The sequence below is a fragment of the Cynara cardunculus genome, unplaced genomic scaffold (assembly GCF_001531365.2).
Source record: "Cynara cardunculus var. scolymus isolate 2C unplaced genomic scaffold, CcrdV1 Un_Scaffold_6055, whole genome shotgun sequence".
NCBI classification, from domain to species: Eukaryota; Viridiplantae; Streptophyta; class Magnoliopsida; order Asterales; family Asteraceae; genus Cynara; species Cynara cardunculus.
In genome coordinates, this window is record NW_020202745.1 from 925 (window position 1) to 17066 (window position 16142).

The 16142-nt window shown below is 36.4% G+C and overlaps 1 protein-coding gene across 5 annotated transcripts; it reads right to left on the reverse strand.

Moving 5' to 3' along the window:
* Window positions 1-245: 245 nt before the first annotated feature.
* LOC112504572 (probable potassium transporter 17) lies at window positions 246-13742 on the reverse strand. 5 transcript variants are annotated; one of them, XM_025108522.1, is made up of 9 exons: window positions 13512-13742; window positions 9594-9816; window positions 6527-6769; window positions 6283-6333; window positions 5498-5758; window positions 2661-2713; window positions 2466-2585; window positions 2216-2378; window positions 246-1265 (listed from the first exon to the last, which is right to left on the reverse strand). In XM_025108522.1, the coding sequence occupies exons 1-9, from the start codon at window positions 13647-13649 to the stop codon at window positions 424-426; spliced, it is 2094 nt and encodes a 697-aa protein (XP_024964290.1). In that variant the 5' UTR covers window positions 13650-13742; the 3' UTR covers window positions 246-423. The 5 variants fall into 5 exon arrangements, with proteins under 5 accessions (XP_024964290.1, XP_024964291.1, XP_024964288.1 ...); XM_025108523.1 differs by having other exon boundaries at window positions 246-681; window positions 859-1265; window positions 2216-2585; XM_025108520.1 differs by having other exon boundaries at window positions 2216-2585.
* Between the last annotated feature and the right edge of the window lie 2400 nt (window positions 13743-16142).

The following is a 16142-nucleotide window of genomic DNA, read 5'->3' on the forward strand; positions in this document are numbered from 1 at the left end:
GCTCTAGAACTCTCGGTCTCGATCTCTTCATTATTTGCTCTTGGTGTAAATCGAACACATTTGTAAAGTCGTTTAAATATATTGGATTTTAAACTGTCATACAATTTTTTTTTTTATTGATAGACTGTAATTGGAACCATAACTCTTATTTATTCAAATTGTATTAATATGTAAAGACCATGTGTAACTTATATCATTGTTAAATCTTCTCTAATAATGAGTGAAACTTCAAAATCGTTAAAATTCAAGGCTCCCGCCACATTGCGCGGGTACACAACTAGTATATAATTAAGTAAATGCTAAAACATGTATAATTGGGGCCCGTGCAAAACCAATTCCATAATTCAAATTGGAACACCGTCAGGTATGGCCCCGATCTTTTTTGCTTTTGCTTTAGGAACAGAAGTTCAAACTAGTTTACCTTCACGCCTCGTAAAACATTCCGACCTCGATACGCTGCTGAAGCGGCACTCCTAACGTCGGAAGCGCAGACCGACAATTACTATGCATAAATTCATAAAATGCAAGCATGAATCTATCAAACCACGTACACTTCTTGCTTATATAAAATCTCGTCTTCCCACGAACATGAACCACCGCAGCATGTTGTGCCTCATTTAAATCCGTCATTTCTTGCTCCTCCAGCGGTGGGTTCTCAGTAAATTGCTGCATTATATGATCCTGCAAGCTAGCAATAACTTGAGAAACAAAGTCTCCTTGAAGACTAAGCAAATCTGCATATCCGTACTGAATCAAACACCCGTAAGCCCCTTTGAGTCCCAATCCTTTTACGACAATCCGCTTGTTGGGTGCAACTTTAGGAACCAACAAATACCTTAGTGTCGTAAACACGGTTACCTTATGAATGGATCTCATGTTTTTGATATAATGACTCAATACTGGGGTGAACCCATCTTGAATGTTGGTGTAAAAGAAGCAGAGTCCAGGAACCCGTTGGACGCCTGGATCAGAAAGCAAACTTTTAAGCCTTTCGGTATTTATCTTGTGGGTTAACTCGTACTCCATCTTTCTCTGTCTGCCATAAAACCATCCAAACATGATGAAAGCAAGGATCAATGAAATGGCAAAAGGAATCCATCCACCGTCTTTGATTTTGGTGAAAACGGAGCTCACGTAGAGACCTTCAATTGTCAAGAAGACAAAAGAGAAGAGAGCAACCAGAAATGCGGGAATTCTCCAAATCACGATCATAACCAATGTTAGTAATAGAGTGGTAATGAGCATGACTAGGATAATAACAACACCTGCAATTGACGTTGCATAATAAGCACATGCTATAAAACGAGAAGAAACGAATCGGGTGTAATCAAATAATACCGTTACAGCAAAAGACCTGTAACCGGAAAAGAGTAAATTCCAGTTCTTATTTTATGCAACTACTTTCAAAATCTTCATTTTGGTATATCGGACGTGACAATAAAATAATTTATTGTCTCATGTCACGTGCTTCATTAGACTGGTGGACAGGAAAGCACCGAGTGGTACAAAATGCATTTTTTTTCTGTCCCACCAAAAATAGAGGAAAAAGAACAAGGGAGATGAGATAAGGTTGGTAAATTACTAAACTACCCATGTCAATTAAAACCATAAAAAACCTTCCACAATTCTTTCACCCGCCTACCTCATTTTCATATGTCAAATGGCAGTACTATCCACCTACCAAACACACACTTAGGTACCTATTTTATATCTGAGAACACAAATAAAACATACTTGGATGGAATTCCTATTTCGTGTAACATACTTTGGTCTAATGTTTGAGATATCACACTAAGTACCAAAATTAAGCTCTTGAAAGTAAGTTAATCAAAATAGAAATCAGACAAAGGTACGTTGAATTTTCATGCAATTTGTCCCATCAAAAAATGGCAAAGTATCACATTTTTTACACAAATCTCCTGGTTCAAGAAAATGTTCACATGTCAGAACTTACTTAATTTGTTTCCTTATCTATTCAACTCCCTACTCCAACGTTTCCCAGAAAAGCTGTTGTCTAGAATGGTTTTAATTTTTCTTTACATCTATAGTCAATAGGTTCAGCCATATGTTCAACAGTTTGCTTGGATGTATGAAATAATATATAACCACAATACATTAACCCCTATGAATGTGTATACAAATGAAAGATGCTAATTGTGCAAATGTAATGTGATCCACTTGGCAAATCTGAGTTGCAAGAATTGAGAAAACATACCAAAGGCATTTCCAATTTCTTTTCCGTCCCCAAAAATAAGTATGACAGCAACACAAAAAACCATGAGAGCATAGTTTGTTTCTGGGGAGTAAACCTGGCCTTCATTGCTGGAGGATGTATGCACAATCTTGATCCGAGGGAAATAATCCAATACAACAGATTGCTTGATAACGGAAAAGGTGGCCGATATCAGAGATTGACTGGCAACAATAGCAGCCAAAGAGGATATAACAAACATTGGCCAATATACCTCTCTGGGTATGAACTTGTAAAACCCATCCTCATGATCATTTGGGTGCTGAATCAAGTAAGCTGTCTGTCCCGCATAAGTTAGGATCAATGATGGGTATATAAGGGATAAAAACGTGATCTGTAAGGAGCCAGGGAGTGTTAGGAGCACCTTTTTTGTAACTAAACAAATGATAACCAAATAGAAACAGAATACCTGAATGGATGGCCTGTCAAAATGACCAAGATCAGCAAACAAAGCTTCAGAACCTGATTATAGGAAGGAATAAAAACATAGTCCGGTTTAGTTATCAATATATGTTGTTTAAAATCAAATACTCTCCCCATAAACTATAAATGATCATTTTACACAACCTAAAGTAAAAAAGAAGCCTTCCATTAATGTTTTTATATAACGAAAAGTTATATAGTACATTGTTACAAATTATACATACCATTATCAAAGGCTTACCATAGAGATTAACTTAAAAACTTTCCTACTTTAGCTACTGTATTATTCATTTTAAAATATATACAGATTCTTCTCATTCACTCTAAACCTCATGGTAGCAGAGCCAATGACTGGGATATTTTATTCCAAGAAGTGCAAAAGAAATACTTTGAATTTGGCTGTGTGGCAATCCTAGGTTTCCTTTGGGAAACATAGTTGGAGTTGTACTTGTTTTCTAGCTATTTCAGTGCTTTGAGGGTGGCTTTCCTTCACACTCATTATATGTGCCTACTGTTGTGTAAGTTGTTGACTATTTGGTATTAATATAAAATGGCTGAAGGTAGTAATAAAAACACAGTTACTTAAGTTACTTTCTGATCTTCCAAAATTACAGATAGAAAATCAACTTGCAATAGGAATTATGCTCAATGGCAACCAACTATCAGCAGGTGTGTATCTGGTCCAGCATTGGAGGACCATTCAACTGGAGTAAAATTACAAAAAAAATGTGTCTATATTAAACATTGATACTGGACCACCAATTACCGCCTGTATCATTGGGATTGGTTCTTGCTTTTTCTGTTAAGAGTGGGTCTTTTTCTTTCGCTGGATTTACACCAAGCCTAGATGATGTAATTCTCATTCACACAGTGAATATAATACATGAATCAGAGCTGTTCTCTGAGGAGGGTACTTGGCTAATTGACTTGTGGCTATCATTGCTCTAACATGTTTTAATGAGAAGTTTAATAAAAGAAGTTAAATATGTACAAGTAACATTCGGATAAGTTGTAAAAATATTTGGAAATTAATTTTGCCATACACAACAATTGGGTATACGTGGCTTGCAATTCATTTTGCAAGATGTGTAGAAAGATAGACAAATCTCGCAACATAGCGTGCGACATGGACTCATGAGCTAGAAGTCACGCGTGCAAGTCGCTTAGCCATACAGGACTTGTGCAAGCAAATTTGAGTCGCTTACTTCTTGAAAAGGTTGAGGTTTGGAAGACTGGGAGAGCATCGATGTGACTTAGTGCTCGCCCACGAAGTCGTGATCTGGGTTGATTTAGAGAATTAGGTCAAGAGAACACATTACAATATGGAAATACGATTTGCACACTTGTCCTCCTCTCCAATTCGAAATAGAAGATTTGGCTGCCATTTCAGTAGGATATTCTCATTTCCTAAGCATTTGTTGTAACCCTTTATTTGTTAGTAAAATGCATCATCTTGTGTTCACTGCAGACGTACACTATCAAATTGATGGTGAAATCAAATACCATGTGTTGCTTCTGTAGTTGCATTGTTTGCTGCTTTCACATTATTGTTTACGATTACATGTTGGACAAACTAGTAATCCCATTCCTATTCGAATTTTGCGCTGGGTCACGTTTTTCTTAGATAGGGACCATGATGTTTGTTGAAAATCCCCAACATCTCGTCTCTTGGAAGAGTAAGAAACACAATGTTATATCCAGGTGAAATGCATAAAACCAAATATAGGGCTATCAGCTATGGAAGAAACCATTTGTGAACTTATATAGGTACATCATTTACTTGGTGAAATTGGTTTTCTTGCTCTAAACTAACGAATTGGGGTATGAAAACGAGTCAGTTACTTATGTTGCAAACAATCATGTGTTCCATGAAAGAATCAAGCATATAGAAGTCAACTGTCATTTCACTTGGGAAAAGCTAAAGGATGGAACAATCACAGCTCCACATTTTAGTACATAGAGTCAATTAGCCAAAGTGTTCACCAGCACATTACCTAGGAATCAGCTCGTAACAAGTGGGCCATAATCAATACCTATGCTCCAGCTTTTTAAGGGAAGTGTTACAGATTGTACATAGCGTTATCATAAGGACTTAGACTTAACTACCTTCCCAATTTAGCTCTCTACTCTTGTGTGAATACCTCATGCATTATTCGATATAAAATATACGGACTCTCATTCTCTCTAAACTTCATATATTACTTAAGGGAGCAAAAATTTAAATTGTCGTTACACATCTAAAGGATTATGTCTCAATAGAATTAAAGAGAGACACTTGAGAAATTATGTGCTTTATGTAAAACATGCTCTGAATTACACAAAATAGACCTTGAGGTCGAGATGTAAGTTATCAAAGAAAAAGTGCAGAGATAATATGAAATGTAAATAAACAAGAAAAATTATCTGAAAATTGCTTAAAAGGTTGAAAACCCATAAAGCTTTTTAAATTTGAGGACAAAATCAAAAGCCATAAGACTCATTTAAAATTTAAGACAGAGGGCGCAATAAAGACAAATAAGCTGTAATGATGACCATGGAAGCAGATATTGAAGGACATATACGACTTTAGCATAGCATAACAGTCAGAAACCCTGTAAGATTTGCTTCAGGTGTGGTGCTAAGAACATTGAACATGTTATAATGAATGAACTGTTCATCGTCCTGAAGTTTCTACCTAAACAAGTTGTAGTGTTGTGGTTTGGTAAAAAAAGGTGGGGCTTCAATTGGGCTAGCAAGATATGTTGCAGTACTGAAGGAAATAAATATTGAAGGACTAGTCAAAGGATCTCTCTGATATATGATACCAAAGGTGATAAAACTCACCAGTTATGCAAAGGATCGTGCCATTAAGCAACAGCCAACCCTCATGACCATTCCTCCAGAAGAACTGGAAGATGTAGTGCGGTGATATTGCCTTGAAAATACTAGGGTAATGACGTATGACGTTGTAAATACCAATAATGGGAGTAGTCAATGTCCATACTCCCATGATGGGGGAGAAGAGAAAGCTCACTCTTGCAGTACCAAATTTTTGAAGCATGAACAGAACAATGAGAACTAATGCAGAGAGGGCCCCGATCAGAGCTGAAAATTGACAAGCAAAAATCATAAACAGAAGATGAGGAGCTATTTAATTTGTGAGGCAAGTGGTTAACAGGTTAAGTAAACTGAAAGCAAAGCATTGATGCACTTTATTCAACTTAATCAGTCAGTTTGAAAGAAAACATTAATTCAGTTAACATAACAAGAAAGATAAGCCCCAACCTGATCCTAAGTTATTCTAATATCTTTTATAACATGTCTATTGCTTGAAGCATCCCAAATAGAGAAAAAAGAGCAATTTCATAACCTCCTCAAGTCAAAAGCTTTACATAAGATAGTGGGTCATGCTCACTAGTCTGTGACCAAATATTTGGCGCTACGAATAACCTGAACCATTTATAAAAAGCTTAAGTTGTGAACAACCACCAAAAATAATATCAGCTTTGCAAGCAGACATTGGGAACATGTCTTACTAATGGAATCCACACATGGAACAAAAAAAGATCAAAGAAATCGATGGATTGTTTTCAAGGGAACTAAAGGAGTCTGTATGCATTTTAACTTACATTTGCTGAATTCTGGAAAAGGACCCCTGATACCATCCATTGCTGACAACACTGCTTACAATTTTGGAAAGAAAACACAAGGTCATAATACGATGTAACTAGAATGATGTCTTTATTGGCACCCTCAATTCTATGAGAAAATAGATGTCTCTTTTTCACAGGCTTACGGTCTAAAGGTGCCGTCTGCCCACGAGAGTGGAAAAATATTTGATACAAATTGGGTATGAGTTATATGCAAGCAAACCTGAGATGGCGGGGGTGAGTATCCCATCACCAATTAGCATACACATGCCGAGTATTGCTATGAAAAACAATACCCTTCTGGCAATCAAACTCCTCTCGATAAACATCCCAAGCCTACTTCTCCTTTTTGAGCCTTGATGCAAGTCATCATGTGAAAGGTTTGATTGTAAAGCGACACTTCTTGAAGTAATAGCTCCAATGTTCATGTGCCTGCAAAGTAATGAATACAGAGCAAACGTACCACCTGGCAAGCACATCAATTATGAGTCAAAACTTCTCCCACCATGACCCCAAATTCTTGAAACATTTGCAGCAATTTGTAACACAGAACAAAGAACTTACCACAAAAAGGAAAAAAATACAAAAAGATTGGATTCAGTATAGAACACTCTCATGCAAGCCAAGAAATCATCAGTCTAACGGTAAATGAGAGTCTCCGGCAATGCTTTTTTTCTTCTTCATGGTGTGGGGCATTTGGATTGGACAGAACAGAACACCAAATCTGTTGGAATCAGGGAACCCCAATTACCTTTCTTAGATACCAGATGCCATTCTGGATATTTAATTCTTCTTTAGGAGCTCACAACTATTACATTCTTATACTTTAGCCTGATTAAAATGTCCTAGTTTCTTGAACATTGTCAGCTAGTTTCTGTATATGCTTCTAAGCACATTAGATCAGTTGCAATTTATGGTGGGAAGTGTTAGGCACCCTTTGTTAGTATTTAGTTCTTACATCCACTTAGTATTTCATATTCTGTTAGCATCATTAAGCTTCGACTGAGCAATTAGTTAAGTAGATTCAGATAGACTGTCAATTAATTAAAATTGGTCTAGAATGGATTTACAATTAGCACTTCAGTTCCATTGAGGTGCTCAATAATATTTTGTCATGGTTCCTGTTTATCAAGGGAAGAATCAAGTTCATAATTTTCCCAATTCTAACTTATCAAAGGGGTTTCTCATATCAGTTATCCGTAATCCAAAAGGCTTCTGATTTTCTTGGTATATCTTGCAATCCTCTGAATTTTCATCAAAAAGATCCAAAGCATATGTAGTGAATCATCATGCGTTTGATATGGAGAATAAGAAAAAGAAATTCCATTTAGATAACAGAACTAGTTTGTGCAACATCTTCACGTCACATCAATGCACGTTAATCTAGGCAGCTACATAAATCATGTTCCATAATCAGCTGTGCCTTAAGCAAAACATTCTATGAAATATGATAGGACAATCTCCTCCTTATGACCATCTGAGCCTTTTCATTTGTTAGTGCTCCTTAATTTAACAATCTTTCCAAGTTTGAGCAATTAATAAAGATGCCAATGTGATGGTTCAATGATATAAAATAAAATACGGCATTGTAACAAAGAAGCAAAATTGTCACAATGATTAAAAGGATGTTGGTTTAACCAAAAGACCATGAAGAACCAATATAGACACTGGATATCAGATATGCCACGAGATGAATATGTGACATACTATTTTATGGAAAAACATAATATCTGTTGTACGATACATAATACAATCTCTTATTGCCTGTGCTTATATATACTTAATATTCTGAAATTTTGAAATTATAATATGATTCTAAATATTGAATAACACAAACCTGTTTCATTTTTTCTCAGTTAAATAACTTGGTTTGAAAAATGTCAATGTTACATTTAGCATCACAAAACTATGCAAGGGCTATCGTGAAAACCTCACACTTACAGTCAAAAGTTGGAGAAGGAAAAGATGGTTTGACTTCATCATCTATTTGACAGGGGTGATTCAGAAAACAAAAGTAGCCACAACTGCAAGAACCGTAAACCAGCACATGGGTTTTTGTCCTAGTTTTATCTCACTTTCCTTGCTCCTTGCTCTAATTTTTCTTTATATCTTCATTTCTTGTGATAAGGTTCGTATATGGTCAAGAACTTCTAGTTTGAGATTCAGAAAATGGATTGCTAAGTCATCTTAACAGAAGTCAGAAAATACAAAGTAACAATGTATTTACATGGTTTCATAAATCATTACAAATCAAGACTCTAAAACCATAGAGTTAGTAAGTACACAATTTATCTCTCCCAGTGTTCAATTTTTCAGCCAAATGATCGTAAATATATCCTGTACTAGTCCTCCACATATCGAACTTCAAAACATATGCAGAATTTAGAAAATGCTTCCACATGTATGTGGAGTGTGTCAGAGCAGGTTGGTGTCCAATGTGTCTAATCATGTCATTGTTTCACATATCCATATGAAGAAAAGAAAAGGCTTGAAAAGAACATATACACACAACCAGAAGCAGCAACACTCATAACTCTCCGGGTCTAGCTGCTTTTTCACCTTGGTCTGCTCCTTAAATGAAACATCATATAACAAAAGATACAAAGTAAAATATGGTCCCTGGATCAGCATAGTCGACTTCTATAATTACTTGCAACCAATAGAGTTACAATATTTTATTTCATTAAGAGAGAAAACCCTTAATTCATATGGTACATTCTGGTAGAGTAAAAGGAAAAAAGATCAAACAGAACAGGAAAGAAGGGACAGACTGTATTAGTTCGCCAATCAACCAGCAGAGAAGAACCTGCAGCTGATGTGGAATAAAGTCAATCACCACAGCTTCCATGTTAGAAGGGACAGAGGTGAGACTCTAGCAGCAGGTGACTAAGGTAGCTTCCATGAGGAACTATGTTAAAGTATCAGGAGCAGATGGGTATCATATTATGCGAAAATTAAGAACAGAACACGCAGTAGTATTGGTAGAACCATGATACATGGTGCATTGTAGGCCTTCTGGGCCAATGCATAATAAAATGTTATGACAAAAATCTAACGCAAGAAAATTTGAATCCATTTGAGACCATTCTGAAGATCAGTAAAACATACTTTATTAGAGTAGAATAGAGAAATTTACCCAACTAAACAAAAATAAAATAAGGTAAATTGAATTGTAACTTATAAGATAAAAGACTAAGGATAATCATTAATCAACTGAAAAAACAATATACTACCTAGATATAAAAACTTAATGACTATAGTGGAACAAATATGCAAAGAACGTGTCATACCTTCACCCTGGTCATCTGCTTTCAGAGCTATACAAGCATACTTGACAACTCCAATTAAAGTAAGTGTCCAGAACATGATACTGTAGATTCCCATGTAGTCATCTTTAGTTGGAGACTTTAATGCCATTGAAGGGTAGACATAAAGCGGAGAAGTCACAAGCCCTCCAAAGACAACTCCTAATGACTTGTAAGCGAGCGATAGAGTACCCCACTGATTACTACCCTAATTTAAAACATATAATTATACATCTAAATAGCATCCAAAAAAGAAGCATGCAAGGAAAAAAGAAGTTCCAGAAAGAAGCATGCAAGGAAAAAAGAAGTTCCAGATCTAACATTCTAACCAAACTTCAATATATGAGAAGAGAAAGAGAAAGCATTGAGCTCTCGTTCAAGACAAGGAGACACCCTTAGGTCTTTAATTCTATATAACTTCTTGCTTGCTATATAGAGCTGATATGCTTAAAGTTGTAACTGCATACTCTTATTTTGTGAGGACCTCAATATATAAAGTGAATGCGGGAGGAAAAAGATAAATAAAACAAAATGACCTAATCATGCCTATTGCTTAAATAATAGTGTTCTACCACTCCTCAAGTTGGAGTATATATGTCAGCCGGACGTGCTACAAATAAAATGATTTGTCTTCTAAAGCTGCTTTCTACAAGTATCAACCTCTAAGGATGTTTGCCTTAGCAATCGGGCTAAATGCATGGCTTCGACTCCTAATTCTACCTTTAAAGGGCTTCGTTTCGGCCTATGGAATCTCAGTTCTGTAAAAGCCGGTCTTTGAGATCACAAAGAGGGCTTTAGAATTCATAGAAGGTCTGATCTTGGATGGGTATAATTGGCAGAGAACTGGTCAAAGTGCTTATTACTCAGTTCCCTACAAGAGGACAATCGACCCCCAAGTGATCAAGATAAGCCTCACAACCCATATATAGTACTCTCAGGGGCCGTTTACCAAATGCTTATCCGATAAGCGCTCGCCGATAAGAGTAAACACTCTCACTTACCTTACCAGGTAAGATTCTAATCTATTAAAACGGCATCGTATGCAACAATTTATCCGGTAAGCACCAACGCGTAAGAGTCGTCACTTCACTTACCAGGTAAGACTCGGCCATTGTCATCGCTATTTCCGGGTAAGATTTTCAATCCTTGCCATGTTCATCAGGTAAGGTAAAATGGCCCAGTAAGCACTTATTGGGTATGCATTTAGTAAACGGCCCCTTAGTCTTAGCCTTCATGACTCGAATACCTAATTTTACACTATCAAGCTCAGCCCCACACATTATAAGCCATTTTGATTACAAGCAGATCCGTCTCCTCTCAGCCTCTCTCCCATATTAACTACGCTCAATATTTTCCCTCAATATGTTTCAACAATTTTCAGGCTTCGAATTTCAGCAACTTGTAGCGCAAAGAGACCACTTCATTGACACCAAGTTATCAACTGGATAGCAGCCCCCTCATTCCAAATCCTTAACCTCCATGGAAACCTATACATGTTCCTCTCAAACTTTTGGCCGTGGAACCAATTAGCTAAGTCACAATGATTATATAGATCCTTTGAAGAACGACCTTTGTTTTGGGCACCATGAACCATGCCACTCATTGCATGGATGTCCAAAGAAACAATGCAAAACAATTATTGTTGAAGCCATTTCCAGTGACACTGCATAAGCCTTAGATACAACGGAATTGTCAGAAATTGATGCATTTCCACGAGAAGTGGAGACTTGAATTACCCTGTTGGATCTTCCCCTTCATTCTATCAAAGGTAGTTTTGGGCTCACTGACTACTATGAAAACCTCGTTGAATAAAAGGATAGCACGACCCCTAATGCAAAAGAAAATGTGGAAGAAACAGAGTGGGGCTTGATTCCCATTGACAATAAATGTTCATGTGGCCTTTGATTTTATAGAGCAATCATTGGTCTTAACTGCTGGCTTTGGACATGCCTAAATTCCACTTGTATTTCGTTATCAAATGCAATGCTATTGCATTCTGGACAAGGCATTGGTGCAGTACTCATTCTGTCATATTGCCCTGTCACTTACATCGCTAAGATGGTAGGTTGTCTTTGATGGATCATTTCACAAGTCAGCATATGAAAAAAGAATTGATGGCCTCAGGGCTAACAGTACAATATTAGTGACTTTTCTTGTTTAGGAGAAGATCCATTGTAAAGATAGACTGCCTATGCCTGCTACCCCTGCTCTTTCAGAAAATTGCAACCCAAACTTACCTAATGGACTAGGTGGTGCTCTATCATCGATACAGATGGGATGCGGACTCACTCTCTTGTCATGGAGAAAACGAATAGTACCTATCTATTAGCAAACTAGTTTGGTTGGACATTGCAGATCTTGATGAGGTTGTCAAGACTGATGCATATCTAAATCCATCATTGCACACCTCCTCAAGAAGGTGACCTCATGTCCTCTTTAGTCATTGATAGCAAAGACAGCTAGTTCTTCACAATAGATACACCTCATTCTAGGATCTCATATTACTTTTCAGAGACCATTTTGGAGCTTACCATAACTATAAAAAGTTGGCGTCAAATGTTTTTGGATAGACATGATGAACAGTATAAAAAGTTTGTGGCCACTAAGAGCATCTCCAATAGAGGTTCTTACAGAAACATCCTTTTTGCACTTTTAGTTGCCACCTCACCTCCAGCTCATCAAATTAAGAACTCACATAAAAGTTCAAAATGGTAGTTCTTATAAGAACCTCCTTTTTGTGGGTCCCATATATTGTTTCAACATCAATAATTATTATATAATAATAATAACTATAAAGTCAATAAAATATATAAAAAAACTAGAGTCAATTCACACAAACTTCATGGTGAGAACCAAGATTCTTGTACAAGAACTCAAAGAGGGTGAGGGTAGTTCCTATAAGCCACTTCACTTTTTGCTTATAAGAAGCTTGCATTGGAGATGCTATTATCTTGCATGTCCAAAGTCAAAGTATGAGGCTGTTTCCCGTGCTGGTCCTCCCAACGAGTTTCCGTTCACATCTGCTACTAGGGAACTTTGCCCAATCTAAACTACTATAATCACACCTCCTACTTCTATAGAACACATTCAATATAATGTTAATATTTCCATGACTTATCATGTAAGGTTCTTTACCAATCATACATTTAGAAACATTTCTTTTTCAAAGCTTTTCGTGTTTCTGTTCCTTTTTCCTGGAGGAGGTGCTTTAGAATCAATTAGCATCAGTTCGGACTGATTGCAACATCATATCACCAAACCTGTTGATCCACTTTGTGAAGTAAACTAGAAGTAATATCAATTCTTTAAAGCTTAATATATAGATACTGACTAAGTTCTACTGCACCAAGATAAAATAGCTTCAACACCACATTTTGCACAAATAATCTTGACTTTTTGGGTTACTTGTACCACGACTTAAAACAATGATGGCATGAACCTACAAAGACGTTTTTGAGTATGTAGCTCATTTCGGATTTTGGCTTCTCCTAATTCCTACCATATAACGTTTATGAGTATCTCCTTCAAGTTCAACCCTGTTATGGATGGAATGAACCTACAAAAACATGCAGCAACATCAACTGCCATCAAAGAACACCATATCTCACTGGGAATAAGGAAACGAAATTAGAGCCTTAAAAATCAGGCATCATTTTCTACAGAATATAGTTTGGCGAAATATTTTACATGTCAATATCATCAAACATTAAAATTGCACAAAATTATTTCAATAGAAAATTTCCCAAAAGATGCGGTGACTATAACAATATGCATTATATCAATAAAACATGCATTTAATATTCAGCAAATGAACGAATGTTTTATTATTTCGAGACCGATAACCACATGCAATGATTAGAAGACATAGAATCAGTAAATTTCGTCAAAACAAAAAACAAGTACCTGTTGGTTGCAGGAGGAGGGAGAAGGTGAGCTAGGAATATGAATATGGGTATTGGTGTTGGTGTTGGTGTTGGTGTTGGTGTCGGTGTCGGTGGCGTTATCATCCACGACCACCAGAATCTCCTCGTTGGGACCCATTTGGTGATGCGTAGACGAATTCTGTAGGTGTTGAGTTGACTTGATGATCCTAATTTTCTTTTTCAAGTGTCCAAGTTCCAAATTTCCACAAGCATAAAAACAAGCGGGAGCGACTCTCTTTCGAGAGAGAGAGAGAGATTTGAAGATGGAAGGTTTGGGCCAATTATAAGCCCGTTCACATATAGAGTACACTAGGTTTCTTGTAGGTGTCCATAATTGCTAGCTAGTGTTATAAGATCGTTAGTTGGATAGACTCACATGATTTTAAACATATTTTAAACGTTTTCAAAACACACATCAAATAAAGAGACGATTTATTAACCTGAATAAATTGGTAATATGAGAAATGTGAACATAAATTTATGTGACAAATGTTATATCCTAATTCGATCGACACCTCAAGTAATACTCCTACTATCTCAAAATGTACCTCTATTGAATCCATCTAGATAGAGACGAAAGGACTGATCAAAATCAGTTTATAAACGGATTCTAAACATCCCCGAAACAAATCTTAAACAGCTCCAAAAATGCTTCAAAACAGGCCCCAATTAGCCCCTATGGACCTGCACAACATAACAACACTATATAGTTGTTGTTTTAGGGACAAATACTTGATAAACAGCCCCCATAACTGCTGCTTTTGAGATTGGTAACACTATTAAAAAAGGTCCTCATACAAATCTCATTGAATCTTATTTGGTAAGAGAGGCAAGGATCGAGAGTCTTAACTGATAAATGAGAATGACGACTCTTACCACGGCTAGTGCTTACCGGGTAAATTGTTGCATAGGATGCCTTTTTTGTTGACTAAAATCTTACCCATTAAGTGATAGCATTAAAATTTAGTGGTAAGTGTTTGGTAAATGGCCCTTTACCTGTAGAATCTGGGAAAAGACATGCCAAAATCTCTCTTTCAGTGTCGGATTTTTTGTGTGCATTTGGCCACCTGTAGAGCCAGATTGTTAATGATCAAGTACCAAAAAAAGGTAAAACCATTTGTTCCAAAACTTAAACTTGAAGATGTTGCTCCTCAACTCTTGCATCATTTGCTTATCAGAATCAAGATCCAATTAGCAAGATGACCGTTGGTCCCAAACGGATCTACAAGAGTTTTAAGGGTTACAGTTTGTAAAGGGGAGATTGAATACAAACACACAAATTTTCACTTTTTAAATTCTTTTTACTAATAAAAGAATATCAATACATAATTTATAGATTGTTGCAGAAAAAGATAAGGTAAAGACCTAATCTAAACAATCTAAGAAAGACATATTAATGCACAAAGAAGGTTAAAAACAAGAGAGAAGAGAGTTAGAAGAAGAAGACGACATTCTGAGAGAAAGATGTTCTTAGCTATTTTTACCCATTGCATTTAATGCAAGTTAGAGGGTACAAGCCATGTGACGAACTTCTAATAGAGAGCTTATCCTTTATCTTCATACATAGAGGCTTTTGACCATATATGAATAGTTACTTTTCACAAAGTTGGTAAGCACGTTTGGAGACAATAAAGTAACTTCGTACGTGTACCTTACTGTGTGAGGTATGGGGTTGTCCTTGCAGAGAAAAATTCATTTGATCGCTGACACTGATTCATCTCTAAAGGCTCTTCAGTGTTCGTTGGATCTTGGTCAGATTTCATACTTTGATTTAGACATTCTGTTATCACTGAATCCACTTCAGATCATGAACTGTAATGTCTCTTTCTTCAGCTACTTATTCGACATCACTAAAGATTCTTTTGGCGTGAGTGTTGTCTTTGGAGAATACTTGTACTTTAAGACGTTCACAATACATGTTCAGCGATCGCTGAACAGACTTAGAGATGAGCGCTGAAACTGAATAAAAAACAGAACAAGCATTTTACACTAAGTATGAAGGGTCATCATCAAATCACCGAGAGAGTTTGGATCAACACACTCCATCTATTTGATGATAACAAAGCAACATAAAGAAAATTACTATCTATTATAGTGAAAAAAAGGAACTTGTAAGATACATGTCCTATTTACTGTTTATGGGATCTTTTTCAATGTCAGAGAGTACTTTGTTGATTTTCATTTATTTGTAAAAGATTACAAGTGAGGAAATGAAATTACATAGCTAAGAAGTACGTCACTGAAAGCATATTAGCTGATAAATAATTAAGAGAGATATATATCAGTGAATGAAAAGAAACATAGGTGTTAGGACTGAAAATCAGTGTTAACTTGTATTCGTCTTGAAAGATAAAATTGTCTATAATTGTATAAAAGTCATCGTGTTTGACTTTTCATAGGATAGTTTGACTTTGACCTTGTTTAGTTGTTTGACCCTATATAAAGGGTGATGTCTTGTAATTTGAGTAGAGAGCTTCATTGTAAACATTCAGGATACGTAATACAGTTTGACCATTTATTGAAGAGTTGACTTTCTCTCTCTCCTTCTCTAAGTGTTCTTACATGAAAACATTCTGCCATTGTTGTTCTTGAAGGTTTAATGGAAGATTGA

What these genes read in the sequence shown, in the direction of transcription:
- LOC112504572 (XM_025108520.1), bottom strand. Translation starts at nt 13,649, where the DNA reads ATGGGTCCCAACGAGGAGATTCTGGTGGTCGTGGATGATAACGCCACC. An exon ending in TTTTCCAGAATTCAGCAAAT is followed by an intron (nt 5,759 to 6,282) that starts GTAAGTTAAAAT and finishes GTCAATTTTCAG; the next exon opens with CTCTGATCGGGGCCCTCTCT. An exon ending in CACGATCCTTTGCATAACTG is followed by an intron (nt 2,714 to 5,497) that starts GTGAGTTTTATC and finishes TCCTATAATCAG; the next exon opens with GTTCTGAAGCTTTGTTTGCT.